Below are 16727 nucleotides of genomic sequence, written 5' to 3'. Positions count from 1 at the left end.
ATGTGCTGTGGTTAATCTTTAACTTTCTGACCTTTTCCTCCTTTCAGCTAACTGCTTTCTCCCTTAATTTAATTTTTATAGCTGGTATTATTACTCAGGTCGACTTTGATGGTGTTTTTTTTGTTTGTTTCCCTCACTATTTAATAAGGACCTGGATATTATCAGATTAACAGAGGGTGAGGTCACCAACATAACTGCCACTTCACTTTGTTTCTATTATTTCTTCTAACCTCTATGTATTTACAGCCACTCTATAAGAGCTGGGTGTTACAGAAATGTTGATAATACTGAATTATTCTTTCTAAGTCAAATTCATTTATAATTAAATTTAGGCTTTAGTATTCTCAACCCAAAGCGTAGCAACTCAGCACCATGTTTTAGAGAATGGTAACACCAGTAAAAGACCTAAGTATCAGTCTGAAGAAGGGTTTCGGCCCGAAACGTTACCTATTTCCTTCGCTCCATAGATGCTGCTGCATCTGCTTAGTTTCTTCAGCATTTTTGTGTACCTTCGATTTTCCAGCATTCAACACCTGTACAATTGTTTGTTCAAATCTTTGGTTTTTGCCAGTGATTTAGTACTTTACTTAACAATGTTTGCAATCAATAGAAAATGAGGTGAAAATGCACAAATGCATTCTCACCAAGCAGTTAGATGACAAGGAGATATTCAATATCTTCCTGGACCCAAGTCCTGTAGATTATTATTTAAGATGTCCCACCCAGCTTCTTTGTGCTGTATTAATACTGCAGCACTGTATTCAGGTGTACATGGTACATGGATAGTGTCGGAAGGAACTGCAGATGCTGGTTTACACTGAAGATAGACACAAAATGCTGGAGTAACTCAGCAGGACAGGCAGCGTCTCTGGATAGAAGGAATGGGTGATGCTTCGAAGAGTCTGGACCCAAAACGTCACCCATTCCCTCTATCCGGAGATGCTGCTTGACCTTCTGAGTTACTCCAGCATTTTGTGTCTGTCTTTGGTACATGGATAGGACGGGTTTAGAGGGATATAGGCCAAACACAGGTAGGTGGGCCTAGTTTAGATGGGGCATGTTGATTAACGTAGGCAAGTTGTGCTGAAGGGCTATATGACTCTATGACAGATGTATGGATTGTCAGCAGCCTTCCATATCTTGCTAAGACGACAGGCCTTCACATATAAACTTAACAAGTGCCCGCAGATATTCAAGAATAGAGGACAGAGCCCAATGCGCAATGCCAGTAAGATTAAATGATAGAACCAATAATTAAAAACAAAGGGACACAAAGTCCTGGAGTACCTCAGCAGGTCAGGCAGCATCTCCGAAGAACATAGACGTGTGACATTTGGTATCTCGACCCAAAACATCACCTCTCCATGTTCACCAGAGATGCTGGCTGACCTGCTTAATTACTCCAGCACTTTGTGTAGTAATCAGCATCTGCAATTCCTTGTTTCCACAGTACCAAGAATTGTTCCGATTACCTCTCACTCAATGTTTAAGAAAGAACTGCAGATGCTGGAAAAATCGAAGGTAGACAAAAATGCTGGAGAAACTCTGCGGTTGAGGCAGCATCTATGGAGGAAAGAATAGTGACGTTTCAGGGTCTGAAGAAGGGTCTCGACCCGAAATGTCACCTATTCCTTCGCTCCATAGATGCTGCCTCGCCCGCTGAGTTTCTCCAGCATTTTTGTCAACCTCTCACTCAATGGTGCTATATTGTCACATGAACCGAGGTACAGTGAAATGCATTATTGTATACCGTTCAGTACAGGCATCACTATAAATGGCGATACTTGTACAGAACTGTATACAAAAAAATGAATCTCATGCCAACCTGGGGTCACGCGTATGATATTTTAATATTTTTTGTTAAAGCCTTGATTTAAAAAAAATACCGATGCTTGTTGGGGAGTGATTAAAGTGTCGCGGCAGAGTGAAGCTGTCAAAACTCCTTCCTCAACACTGTCCCGACAGGATTTTCTGCAGCAGATCGAGAGGAGCAGCACTTCAACCAGAATTGAGCTTCCGCCTTTGTTTGACATTCATTTCCTGTCCCAGCTGCTTCCCCAATGAATAAAACATAAGGCAGGCTGGCGAAGAAACAAGAGGCAGCTGGGGGGAGACAGCGCCCTCCCCCTATCACTTTTCCTTTTGTTCATTTACTCAGCAGAGCTGGGAGTCAATCACAGCCTTCCAGTGAACTGTGAACCCCCCTCCTGCTTGAAAAAACACTGCATTGGATACGAGCCAGTCTCCTGGTGCTGGTTGTCCAGAATTAAGGGCGGCTCGCTCAGTCAGTCTGGGGGGGGGGGGGGGGACACACACTCATTCGGTGGCTTTCGTGTGAATGCTGCTTTTATTGTTGCAGAAAGCGCAGCATTGGACAGCTCCTTGGGTTCCGGATTTCTGAATGACCAGGAAAAACGTGCGATGCTTCATTGCTCCAATCCGCACACTGGCATGAAGGGGACGCGGGTGTGTGCAAGTGTGTGCGGCTCCATGTGACTGGGTGCTGTCAGCTTTCCTCGGCTCTCCTGCATCCTACACGGGCAGCCAAAGGGAGAGGCGGGGAGGCTGCGGTAGGATAGCAGCCCAGGGGCGGGAGGGAGGGAGCGAGAGCACCAATAATCAATCGGCGTAGCGCAACGAGCTGGATGAGAGGAAAGACACGGTAAGGATGCTGAATAAAGGGACCTCTCCTGGATGTAAAGCGGGTCGCGGATCACGGAGATGGGGGTGGGCTACCGCTGATTTCTGCAGGAGGGTCAGTGGGTTGATTACGGCTGTGATGCAGATTTTTTTTCTCTCTCTCTCTGTCTTTCTGGTTAACAATTAGGTCTTGTAAGGATGAGAGGGGAGTGACGGGCTGGGGAGATGCGTGAAGCAGCCAGTGCTAATCCCCGCTCCTCCTAGAGAACAAGCATTGTCTGCACCGGGGAGAAAGGAAGGCAGACGTTATTGAGATGAGCCTGCTAAAGCCAAGTGGGCTGAAAGCCCCCGGACGGGTCAACAAGCACTCCAGTTCCAGCTCCAGCCCAATGGGCCGAGGCACTGCAGCGGCAGCCGGACCCAAGGAAGGTAAGAGGCCGAGACACAGAGCACCGCCCCGGAGAAACCGCTGTCTTTGGTAGAGAAAATGAATAGTACCAGTAGCTACATTCTCAGCATAACATGGTGACTGCGTTTCTCTCGGTGGGCTAAGAGAGCCCTTCACACAAATTCTTTGTTTGCCTTTTTTCCTCTCCTTACGCACCCGTCCTAGGGACTGGCATCAAATCTGACGCCTTCAAATGCACAAAGCACCTTGGCGCTATTGTGAGGTAAATTTGCACGGGGCTGGAACCCTATCTGTCACTTGACCGTCCGAGTTATTACTGACATTAACCCGCCTATTATGATGTGGCTCAGTATCAAATTTAGCTCAACGATGCTGCTTTTGAAGATTTGTGCTATATTCAAGGTGCTCTTTAAATACGAGTTCGTTGTTATCAATAATTGAACAGTGGTATATTCTGCAACTTTCAAGACACTGACAATTTTGTGATTTCGTAATCACAATTTTTGTTGGGTGATTAAAAGTACCTTTGAGAATATAAGATAAAGAATCTTACCCCCCCCCCCCCCCCCCATCCCCAATCACTGCCCCTGAAATGTGCTGCACCATCACATTGATGACGGGTGGTTTTCATTCAATGAAATGTAGATGTTTGTAAAATGGACGAATAAATACTCTTTATTGGTTGAAATTAGGAGCCTGTGCTAAGATTAACTGTGATGTAGAACATAGTGGAATGATCTAGGTTAATAAGGAAATGCCAATTTATTTCTCTTGTGTTCCTTACCTGGACCACGGAATGTGCTGTCATCTCCCATGGCTATCAGATTCTATCCCTGGAATATTGATCTGGGATGTCCCTGGTGCTGCTCACCACCCATGTTGACCCCTGATCATCCCACCAAATCTGCCCTTGCCTTGAAGTGGATTCCCCTGGCATTCCTAGTGCTAGCTATCTCTGAGCTGACCAGCGAAACTCAATGGAAGAAGAGCATTTACAAGTGTGTTTGTAGAGGAATGCAGACCAGAAACAGGCCATTCGGCCCACTGAGACAACACCACCCATGTGACTTGATCCCATTTTTTTACGCTTGGGCAGCTTACAACCTAGCGATATGAATATTGATTTATCTAACTTCAAGTAACCCTTGCAAACCCTCTCTCTCCACCACCCCCACCCAAGTCATTGTATTAGTTTCACTGTCTGTGTAACTCATTATCACCTACCCCACACCCAACAATGGACCATTGTGGGCCCCACCTTTCCTTGATAATTGTCGCTTTTTGCATATCTTTCATTCATTTCACCTATGTACCGTCTATATCTCTCATTTCCCTTTCCCCTGACTCTCATTCTGAAGAAGGGTCTCGACCTGAAATGTTACCTATTCCTTTTCTCCAGAGATGCTGCCTGACCCACTGAGTTACTCCAGTTTTTTGTGTCTATTACCCATTTTTATTCACTGCCCCCTAATCCCCCAACCCCCACACCCCCATTCCCATTCCCTTAAACTACTCTCAGATTCTACCCCAGGGCCAATGGTTAATTAACCTACTGCCCTGCAGATCTTCAAGATGTGGGAGGAAATGGCAGCACCCAGAGGAAACCCTGGCAATAACAAAGGGAACATGCAAACTCCACACAGACAGCACCCAAGATGAGGAGTTACCAGGGTATTTGGTGCTGTAAGGCAGTGGCTGAACTAATTCTGCTACTGTACTGCCTTTCATAAACAATCAAAACCTATTAAAAACGATATGTTTTTTAATAGGAAAATGTTTTAATGGCATGTTTAATTGTTCAGATTTGAGTCAAAATAGTTACACAATAAAATGCCTTCTATTAAATTCAAATATTGCATTCAAGGTGACTGTGATATCATTGCCCAAGCCCTCATCACCCTTTTCAACTTGCCTGCAACCTTTAGCACTGTTGGCCACACCATCTTCCCAAATAATCTTTCCAAGTCTTATCTATAATATTATACTTCATTGTTACATGTTGGGTCAATTTAGTTCATGGCTTCTGTTCCCACATTGCATGTTACCTGTGGTGTTCCTTCAAGAATCTATTTCTTATTTGCATGCTGCCCTTTGATAATATCAAGAATGGTCTGAAGAAGGGTCTCGACCCGAAATATCACCCATTCATTCTATCCAGAGATGTTGTCTATCCCGCTGAGTTACTCCAGCATTTTGTGTTTATCTCTGGTCCAAAACACATCGGGTTGCACTAACAAGAGCCAGCTCCACATCCTCATCACCTCTCTTGCCCCTTCCAATCTCAGGCAGGTTGTATTGGATGATTAGAAACTCCCCCCGATCAAATATTAAAGTCATTGCTTTGGATCTCTGTTTTATAAACCACCAACTCCATCTCTCTCAGTGGCAAGTCTTGATGATGAACCAGGTTATCAGATATCTGCATCATCATTAAGTCTGCCTTGTACCACTCACCTTGCTGATGAAACCCTCTCCTATACCTATGGTGCTATTGACTCGATTATTCTGCAGCTCTCTCAGCCACATAATGACATTGACTGTAATCTAACTCTTGCCAAATCCAGCTCACCACATACTTCTTCTTGGTACATAGAGGCTCCCAAATTTAAAATGCTCATCCTTGCTATCCCTCCACAGCCATGCCATTACACAGCCTTGCACATCTCTGCAAGCTTCTAAATCTCCACAACCTCCACAAGATATCTGCACTTGTGCAACTTGGCTTTTATGGGATCCCCCAATTATAGCTATTATCCAAGTGGCCGGTACATCTTTGGTTGCTCGGGCTTTAGGGTCTGCACTAAATATTCTCTCTCTATACATGCTGTTGAGGTAAGAACTGAACACATACTTCTCTGGGCCACACTAGTTAGTTGGCTTGGTTAGTGTGCTCCAGACGAGAGGGACTACAAGAGCAGATGGCATGTGAGCTTGGACAGACCGCTGCTTGACGGAGGCCTGTAATTTGGATTGGTTCCGCAATCAGAAATCCCATTTCATCTACTGAAGCACAAGGCCCTGTCTTGAGCTGGTGCAGCAATGGCAGATATGAGATCCTTCAGATGACACCTCAAACTGAGGCCCTATCTGTCCTCAGAAACTAATATGAAACGCCTCTCGGCCATATTCAAGGAGAAAGAAAAGGAGATTTGTCCCCAGATTTCTAGTCAATGTGCATCAACCTGCATCACTAAGACATGACATCTAACTCTCACATTACTCTTAAGGGGAACATGCTGTGTGAAAAATTGGTTGCCATTTGACGACAGTGCATGTAACAGAAGACTCCCCTAGCTCTCTAGACTACACTTCTTCCCACCCGCTTCCTGTGAAGACTCGATCCCCTACTCCCAATTCCTCCGTCTATGCCACATCTGTGTCCCAGGATGAGGTTTTCCATACCAGGTCATCGGAGATGTCCTCATTGTTTAGGGAACGGAGGTTCCCCTCTTCCATTATGGATGAGGTTCTCACTGGGGTCTCCTCGATATCCTGCAGCTCTGCTCTTGCTCCCCCTCCCCCCATTCGTAACAAAGACAGAATCCCCCTTGTCCTCACCTTCCACCCCATCAGCCATCGCATACAGCATATTATCCTTCAGCATTTTTGCCACCTCCAACAGGATCCCACTACTGGCCACATATTCCCATCTCCACCCCTTTCTGCTTTCCGCAGAGACTGTTCCCTCTGCAACTCCCTGGTCAACTCGTCCCTTCCCACCCAAACCATCCCCATCCCCATCCCCAGGTACATTCCCCTGCAACTGCAGGAGATGCAACACCTGTCCCTTTACCTCCCACCTTGACTCCATCCAAGGACCCCAACAGTCTTTTCAGGTGAGGCAGAGGTTCACTTGCACCTCCTCCAACCTCATCTACTGTATCCACTGTTCCAGGTGTCAACACCTGTATATTGGCGATACCCAGCACAGGCTCGGCTATCGTTTCGCTGAACACCTCCGCCCAGTCCGCCTTAACCTACCTGATCTCCCGGTTGCTCAGCACTCGTTCTCCCATTCCCAATCTGATCTTTTTGTCCTGGGCCTCCTCCATTGTCAGAGTGAGGCCCAGTGCAAATTGGAGGAACAGCACGTCATATTTTTGCTTGGGTAGCTCACACCCCAGCGGTATGAACATTGACTTCTCTAACTTCAAATACCCCTTGCTTTCCCTCTCCGTTCCCTCCCCATTCTCATTTCTCAAACCAGTCCTACTGTCTCCGACTAGATTCTATCTCTGTCCCGTCCACTCCCCTGACATCAGTCTGAGAATGGCCTCGACCCGAAACGTCACCCATTCCTTCTCCCCAGATAAGCTGCCTGTCCCGCTGAGTTACTCCAGCATTTTGTGTCCAGCAGAAGTACTTGACTGACAATATATTGTTTTTGGAGATTGGAGAGATGTAATATCTCAAGAGAGAAAGGGATAGTTCACAGAGTTGGATAATTATAGTTTTGAAGAAAGATTGGCTAGAGTGGGGTTTTTTTTTTACCCAGGAGGCTGAGGGAGTTTTAATCATGTGGTGTACAGGTACAGGAAGTCAGAAAGGGCTTCTTTCTCTAGATGATTGGATTAATATGGAAAGAGTGTAGAATAGTAGGAATATGTGGAAGGTTTGAGGAAGGTTTGAGAGCTGAGGAATGTTTTTTGAGAGCTGCTGCAATTTGGAACTTACTGTCTGCAAAGATGCTAATGGCTGGAGCTCTCATTGAAAAGATCCAGATATTGTGTTGTCACCTAATGTACAGTAAGATGACAAATGGGCAGCAGCAGCAACCTAAACAGGTCACTGTTAGTCAGCATGGGCGGAATGGTCTTCTGTGCAGTAACTTTCTATGATTCTCTAATTTCTGCACTACCAGTGCTGTTGCTTAACATCTTCCAGGACTCAGTAACACCCAGGTAACATCTCTATGGGCACTGGTTCTGTATGTGAGATTTCACTCGGAATGATTTAGAGCATGAGGAGGCATTGAGAGGAGAGATTTCTTTGTCTACTGTTATACCAAAATCGCACTGAAGTATTGGACTGTATTGGAGGCCAAACCACTGGGCTTAGCACAGACGGTGTGAGATGCTGAGAGAGGGAGGAGGGGTGGGACCCAACTAGTATTACATCAGACCACAGCTGTACAGTCTATGAGGCACAGAGTAGAGCTTTTGTGTTTGTTGCGGTGTGGTGCGTCTCGGAATATCTTTATTTTCATGAATGGCTTGTTGAAGTCTGCTCCAAGACTGAATCTGACAACATTAATCCGTATGCAAACCAAATGTGTGAACGTGACCAGTATAACATTGTAGAATGAGTTTCCCCATTGGTATACTTTCTGAAAAAATACAATCAAGTTTGCAAGACACGACCTTCCCATTCTATAGCGGTCGGTATCCAGGCTTTAGAAGTGCATTGACTGCACAATGCTGTTGGAAATCCTGAGAAAGATGTTCGGTGTACTTTATTAAAAGTATGTTATAATTTTCTATTATAAAATTTATTATAAAGCCTTTTTTTAATGCCTTGCTCCCTCTTTAAGCATATGATCATTGTTCCACCTTATTTAAACTGCCTTATCGAACAGATCCAACTAATCCATTCTCCTTCATGCTTACCAACCTTCACCGTATTGTTATAATTAGCACAACCATTAAACATGTTTTCAGGTACTCTCAATCATAGTTACAGACAAAACCATAATGAATGATAAGATTGAAATTTGGTCTGGATGAGGTGTATAAAATGCTCAAAGCATCTGGTAGGATAAATACCAATAAATTATTTGTTTCTGATATAGAAATCAAAGGATATCATCTTAAAGTTTATATAAGCCATTCAGAAAGGGAAGTGAAGAGAACATTGTTAACAATTAACAATTTCAGAATATCTCCTATGAAAGGCAGTGGTTGTTGCCATAACGTCAACGTTGAATAGGTCCTTTATGTAATGAGTATCAAGGGATATGGGGATGCATGAGGTAAACAGAGTTGAGGTATAGTGAAACTATGATTTGCAATCTTGTGAGACTGTTGATACTGCCATTTTGATTTGGAAACTAAACTTTGTCCTTAAAAGTAATTAAAATCTCCAGATAACTGGCAGGCCTTGCGGGGTCTGGTTTAGGTTTATTATAGTCGTGTATACTGAGGAACAATGAAAAACGTTGTTTTGCATGCTATCCAATCAAATCAGATAATCTTATACATACCTGTAAATATAATTAAACCGAACTCAAATACAATAGGGAGAGCGAAGTGAAAGATACAAAGTGCAGAATATAATTATCAGCAGTACATCGCAATACTGTACTGTACAGCCCAGAGACAAAGTCCAATGTCTGCATTGATGTAGAGAAGAATTGGATTGTACCCTCGTTTACGGATTCCATTTTATGGAAGGGTTGGCTGGTGTTCTTCACTTGGTCAATCTGGAAGTTCAGGACCCCTTGACCAGTTACCTCATTTGATTCGATATCTCAATTCAACAGCAGTTATAATCCTCAAAGCCTCCAATTCCCCCTTTTTCTACACAATTCTTGCAATGATCTGGTGACGTAATGTGTTTCAACTGGTTTTATAATTAATGTAAAATTCACACCACCGTTGACAACTGCAGTTTTCATTTTCATATGTTGACGTGTTCAACTTTCTGAAATGTCTTTGTTTTTAAGAATATGTAGAAATTCAATTTTTGCACATTTTTAGACTTTTAAAATATTTTAACATGCATATCACAAAGATGCTTTTAAAAGCCCCTTGCCCAAGCTCATCGTACACTCAAATTTCTTATGAGCCTTCTTCTTACAAAGATTCCAGGATGGCTGGAATTTCCTTTTAAAGGAGGTAAAGATGGGAAAATCTCCCTCTAAATTTAAACTTCAATTATCGCCATTTTAACACAAAATGCTGTACGAACTTAAAGCTGTAGCTTGGTCCAAACCTAGCTCTGTTGATTGTCTAAACTCCATTAACATTAAGGAAAGCTTAATATAAAACAGTACTTTCAAATGTTGGTTTTCAATTGTTCCAAATACTTGCCACTTTAATGGACTGGGCTTGGGACACTTGTAGGACTAACCATGAAAGATACCTTAGCTAGTAAGCAGCTGTTAGTTCTGGTTTAAGACTGAATGTGCAGCTGTTGTAACAGAGAGCCAGTAGGTTTATAACCGAATCAATCCAGACCAATGAACAAATACACTATCAAAGGCCCTGGAGTTCATTTGTGCCATGTCAAAAAACACTTGGTATAATATCAGGGTTGAATGAAGGCAGTAATTCTTCCAGTTTAATTTTTTTTTATAATTGTCATTCAGAAAGTAAGTGGGCTATGACCTCCATTAAACTGATGGAGAAAGGGCTTTGCGAGGAGTGCACTTATCATTCAGATTAGAACAGGGCAACAGTCATTTCTGCTACACTTGTTTTTTGATTCATGTTCCAGCCTGTGTCTGTACCATTATGGGTTCCAAAGACTGGGAATGAATCACTGAGCTGAAGCCCTTCACCCATGCCATGGACAATTCATCAACCGAAAACAAGCCTGTCTTGTTCTCTTTTCGAATCGTCTGTTATTGCCCCAGGTTTCCCTCCAATACAACTCGTGGATGACAAGCAATACTTCCCTCAAGGGAAAAAGTGGTTATCAATAAACTGTATGAATTATTGGGATTTTGCTTTGTATTCTATTATGTTCAGATCGAAAGAGCAGTCCTATGATCGCAGTGTGTCCTTCTAAAATCCCTCATTATACTCTGGCGCACTGAATAACATTGTAGTGGAGGTCAATACTAGGAACAAAACGTCACTGTGTCAGGTTTAATGTGATCTGCCCATTGTATCTCAAATAGGTTAAAATGGGAAACACCATAATTTAGTACGTGAAGGGAGCTCTTTTAGAAAGGAGGTGAGGAGGAACTTCTTTAGTCAGAAGGTAGTTAATCTGTGGAACTCATCGCCACAGACGGCTGTGGAGGCCAAGTCAGTGGATATTTTTATGACAGAGATAGGCAAATTCTTGATTAATTTGGGTGTCGGGTGTTATGGGGAGAAGGCAGGAAAATGGGATTAGGAGGCAGAGATTGGTCACGATTCTGCCGTGGGAGCAGCACCGTGCAGCCGCAAGTTCTGTCAGCCGAGCTCTTTGCTGGGAGCAATCGATGAGGCCCAGACCAACACACGTATCACAGCCAGATCACAGCTCCTTTCCAGTCACCCAGTCACAGCTGCAGTAGAAAAGGGGAGAGGAGGGAAATATAGTGAAGCAGAGAAGAGGATGGATGTGAAGGAAAAGAAAAAGATGAAGCAATAAGAAAAGGGGAGTAAGAAAGAGATGAAATAGTTGTATGATAGAAAGGTGGAGAATGCAAAGGGATCACCTATTTCGCTTGGGCAGCTTAACGCCCAGAGGTATGAATATTGATTTCTCTAACTTCAGGCAGCCCCGGCCCCTCTCTCTCTATCCCTCCCCCACCCAAGTCCCACCATCTTCTCGTTTTCACCCAACAAACAGCTAACAAGGCATGGTTCCTTTATCATCGTTACTTTTATGCATATGTTTCATTCATTGTTCTTTATCTCTCTACATCATCGTCTATATCTCTCATTTCCCTTATCCCTAACCGGTCTGAAGAAGGGTCTTGACCCGAAACGTCACCCATTCCTCTCCAGAGATGCTGCCTGTCCCGCTGAGTTTCTTCAGCTATTTGTGTCTATCTTCGGTTTAAACCAGCATCTGCAGTTCCTTCTTACATACAGTATAAGGCCTCAATTCCTGAAATGCTCTTGCCGCATCTTTCTTCGCTGATTACCTACCCCATCTTTCCTTGTATGTGGCTGTCGGTTTGTTTTTGGAATGCTGTATCTATATATTCATTATTTTAGACCGATTTCCCAGTTTTATTTTTGTTCCTCTGCTCAATTTTCTCAGTGAAGTTTATGCCAGAAGTCAGCAATTTGCCACTCCAGTTACCATCCAGTTTGGTGTCAAGGGCAGTGAGTGATATGTAGCTTGTTCAGCATTTCCATTGGAGAAAAATGAGTAGACAGATTCTGAGTTGGTTTTCAAGTTTGAAGTGTCTTCATGGAGTCACTGAGCTGTGCAGCACAGACTTTGGCCCTTTGGTCGAACTCATCAATACTGATCATGATAATATCTGTACTGATCCCATTTGCCTATATTAGATCCATATCTCTCTCTACTCTCTTCCTATCCGAAAGCCTTTTTAAAATGTTGCAATTGTTTCTTCCTACGCCACCTCCTCTGGCAGTTTCTTCCATATACCTACCACCATCAATCTCACACACTGCTCTGGATCAAATTGCATTTGCTATTTTTCTGGCCAACAAGCCAAACCATCCATATCTCCCTGCAACCTCAAGCATTCTTCTGCAATGTCAAACAGACAGACAATGTTGTGGAGACGCAAGAGACTGCAGATGCTGGAAATTGCTGAAGAAACTCAGCAGATTGAGCAGTATCTGTGGAGGGAAAGGAATTATTGACAATTCTGGGAGTAGAGAAGGAATAATAATAAAAATATCTTTTAATGTCATTGCACATAAGCGCAACAAGATTTGGTATGCAGCTTCCAACTGATGTCATAACATAAATAACTAATAAAATTTGGATTTAGATATCCCGAGAACATGGTTGTAAAAAGAACATCACTGTTTGATAGCGATCACTTAGCTCACCTCTGCTAGCTGTAAAGAAATTCCAGGCCTGTCTGTTTTCCTGATTATTGAAATAGACAGATTTATACAATTGTAAACCGCTCAATGAGTGAATTAACTTCTTCAATCAAATGACGCAAAATATGTCATTTAAAGTTTTATATTTGGGTCCAGTTGATTGATGCCATACTTTGGATGATGATGCTTTTGCTGCTAAGCTTTCAATGAAAATGTGATGCTGCAATTTCCACACCTGCTGCCTTGTGGAGAGGTCGGTAACCGTGGCATAACTTGAGATCTGGCAGAGCTCGTCGTTTTCCATTCTCCAGTAAACACTCCTGAATTCTGAGTTTCTGATTATTCCTGTAGGTGACTCAAAGCTCCTAGTTTCTCCAAGTGATTTTAATTACCGATATAGCATTGTCAATATCATATTAAAAACCTTAATGACTTGTGATCAAGCAAAAACCCACATGGCCACATGAGTATTCACATCTTTAAAAAGGATTGGACCAGCATTACATTGTTCCTTACTTGAGCTTTAAATGCTGGATTTTGTTAATTAATTGCATATAATGTGCACTTGCAGCTGTAATAACCCAGGTGGCGTGTGTGTGGAGTCTGCCTGTTTTCTCTTTGACTACACAAGTGTCTGATGGGTTCTCCAGCTTCCTCCCACATCCCAACAATGTGCTGTGGCCCAACGTGCGTGTGTTAGAGTTGGTTGAGGTCTAGAACTCGCTGTTTGAGAAGGTGGTTGAGACAGAAAGCCTCATCACATAGCGGCACGGTGGCGCAGCGGTAGAGTTGCTGCCTTACAGCGCCGGACACCCGGGCTCGATCCTGACTACGGGTGCTGTCTGTACGGAGTTTGTACATTCTCCCCGTGACCTGTGTGGGAGAGATCTCAGGGATCTTCAGTTTCCCCCCACACTCCAAAGACGTACAGGTTTGTAGATTAATTGGCTTGGTAAATGTAAAGATTGTCCCTAGTGAGTGTAGGATAGTTTTAATGTACGGGGATCGCTGGTCGGCGCGGACCCGGACGCGGCCTGTTTACGCGCTGTATCCCTAAACTAAACTAAACATTGAAGCTGTACGTGGATGTGCACTTTAGGCACTGTCAGCTGCAGGGCTACACGCCCACCACTGGAAGGTGGAATTAAGTGGATAGCATTTTTTTTGACCGGCATAATCAGAATGGGCCAAACGCCCTCCATCGATGTCACAGCTTCTCTATGATCTGTGAGACCACAGCCAGTTCTCCATTGCTGAGCACTCGCAGGAGAGTTTGATTATAATAGCTTAGTGCTGGATGCATTATCAATACGGGACCAGCTCCTTCCCCCAGTCCTCCTAAACCCATCTTGCTCCAAAGTCCTCTGAGTAACATGCCCTGAAACCCAATCCTTCTGATACTCTTTGAGGTACCAAAGCCCTGATAATTTAAGTCATGGAGCGATACAGTGTGGAATCAGGCCCTTCAACCCAACATGCCCACACCGGCCACCATGTCCCCGGTACACTAGTCCCACCTGTCCGCATTTGGTCCAAATCCCACCAAACTTGTTCTATCCATGTACCTGTCTATAACTGTTTCTCAAATGTTGGGGATAGTCCCTGCCTCAACTATCTCCTCTGGCAACTTGTTCCTTACACCCACCACCCTTTGTGTTCCATACACCCACTTGAGCCCTCAATGTACATAAACCACATTCCTAACAAGCCCCAGGCCCTGATTTTCTGCCATTTACCCATCTCTGTCCCAAACCTTTAAACCTACCTCCTACGCCAGATCTTTAAGCCGACCGCACCTCCTGCTCCACTTTTCGGCTCCAATGTCTCTGCTAGAATCTATTGAACTCTCTCCCCACAAATCACTTCTCTCGCAGTCCGATTTCAACATTCCCTCTGGCCCTCTCTTCCCTGAACACCTGCACACCCGATCGCAACTCCTGGCCAGTAAAGGCCTCTGGTGCAACTAAAATTTGCAACGACAGAAGAACAAACTAAATGGCTGTCAGTCACTGGTGCTGCAAACATCTTGTGCATTCACTTGAGTGCACTCACAGTTCCAGCCATTCCAGGCATGGATTTAAAGAGGTTGGTAGAAGGATTAGAGGGAAGACAGGGTCAAAATATTTTTGCCTATAATATGGATCAGAAACTTTGAAGATTGAAACTGTCAAAGCATTGATGAGGTACTTAGATGTGGACTTGAAGAGATATTATCTGCAGGGCCGCATGCCTAGTGGTGAAGGTGTGTTTGGTAAATAATTTCTGGAAAGACATTCTTCCTTGTGCATTTCAACGCTCAAGTCTGACCTACAGTATAATAATCACCAACATTGCACCTGCCTTCCTAATTATGCCTGTGTGTTCATGTTTTGCATAACCAAAAATTCGCTGTAAACCAAATGCTTACTCATTTCCCATTGTTTAGAAAGTATTCTGTTTTCCTCCTCTTCCAAACAATGCAACTAACCTCACATGTTCCTACTTTACATTCCCTCTGCTTCCCTCTTGTTTGACCTGCCCTATGCTGGCTGGCTCTCTGTGCACTAACTCAGCATGTTCGGATGACTCTGCTAAATGTGATCTTTCCCAGTGATATTGAGTGATATTGATGAACAATAGCAATGGACCAGCTAGAATGATGTTCTAAATCTGCCTCAGGAAACCAACCTTAAATCTGAAATGTTTTCCAATAAAATCTAATTCAACGTCAATACTGTCAAAGGCATAAAGCCCGCAACCCTACCTGTGAGCTGTTTGGCTTTCCTGAGAACACTTAGAAATAAACCATCTACTGTTAATCCTGCCTTAAAGTTTAACATGACTTTAGCTTTGATGGGGTGGATCCAAGTTTAGTTTATCTAATCAGAAACCCACACAGCAGCCCGAATAGCTTCTGTCCTCCCATTTGCTAAATATTTCAGCCTGCAGGTTTGTAGACCACCTTATCTATCCCTCAGCTCTTGCTAAATAAAAATAACTGTTATTTTGCTGTGTTTCCGCTCTTTCCCATTTTTTCTGGATGCGACAACTTGGATAGATCAGTCATACTAATCTGGAGTTTAAATGCAGGGACAGTAGGATGAAGATGGACTTGCCCACCAGGGGCATGGAAGCTTTCTCCTGGAACGTTTTGCTTGCAACACCGCAGAGGTTCAGAGTGCGTCGAGCTGTACCACCTCGCCCGCACAACCTTGGGACGTGTCGCACGATCAGGCCCATTAATCACCACTTGCAGAGAAAGGTTTCTTTCCACATGACAGGGATTCCTTTGAGACATAAAGAAATGTATTTATGGTGCTGGTTGTGTTTGAAGGTTTAAACTCTGAGGATAGGCCTGAAATTGTAATCAACTGGATGTTTGTAAGGAACCGAGTGCTGGCTCCAGATTTAACAGTCACTGTTCTGCTGACTCCACTATTTTTTTTTTTTGCACTGACTCTGTGCATTTGCTGAATGGAGATTGTGTGTGGAGTTCCACACCTCCTTTCTCTGCCGCCATGGCAACCTGGCAGGAACTTTGACAGTAAAAGCACTTTCAGCTATGGTCATATTCTTGTCCTTCCATTCAGTCAACGTCCTTACTTCTGCTGCGGCCTCCACAGATAGGATTACAGTGCATTGCCCAGTAAAAATGCTCCTGTTTAGCTGGGTTGACCTACCTGTCTCTTTGGTATTAAATATAATCGAGATCTATTGTTAGCCACTCACCATTCTAACACAGCACAGTCCCTTTGCCTGTCGAGAAAATAATATATTGAACAGAATTATTGTAATCTCGGGTAACTGCAGTACTATCTTCACGTTTAAGAAACATTTGGGCAGGTACCTGGATAGGATGGTTTTAGAGGGACATGGGCTAAAAACAGACAGGTGGGACTAGTGTAGATGGGGCATATTGATCTGCGTGGACAAGTAAGGCTGAAGTTGTATGACTCTACCCGAAAGCAATAAATAGAAAATGAGACTCAACTCAGGGTGAGCGTATTTAATCCATC

The 16727-nt window shown here is 43.7% G+C and overlaps 1 protein-coding gene across 3 annotated transcripts in view; it reads left to right on the top strand.

Moving 5' to 3' along the window:
- The first annotated feature begins 1922 nt into the window (after positions 1–1922).
- Positions 1923–16727, top strand: part of clip2 (CAP-GLY domain containing linker protein 2) — a 91656-nt gene continuing 76851 nt past the window's right edge. Inside the window, exons 1-2 of one of the 3 annotated variants that reach the window (XM_055657930.1) lie at positions 1923–2662; positions 2828–3069. In XM_055657930.1, coding sequence (XP_055513905.1) covers positions 2955–3069 — 115 coding nt within the window. In that variant the 5' untranslated portion in view covers positions 1923–2662; positions 2828–2954. The other 2 variants (XM_055657933.1, XM_055657931.1) reach the window with 2 other exon arrangements.

The sequence above is a fragment of the Leucoraja erinacea genome, chromosome 28 (assembly GCF_028641065.1).
Source record: "Leucoraja erinacea ecotype New England chromosome 28, Leri_hhj_1, whole genome shotgun sequence".
NCBI classification, from domain to species: Eukaryota; Metazoa; Chordata; class Chondrichthyes; order Rajiformes; family Rajidae; genus Leucoraja; species Leucoraja erinaceus.
The sequence above is the reverse complement of the archived record's forward strand: the minus strand, read 5'-3'. Positions and strand labels throughout refer to the sequence as shown.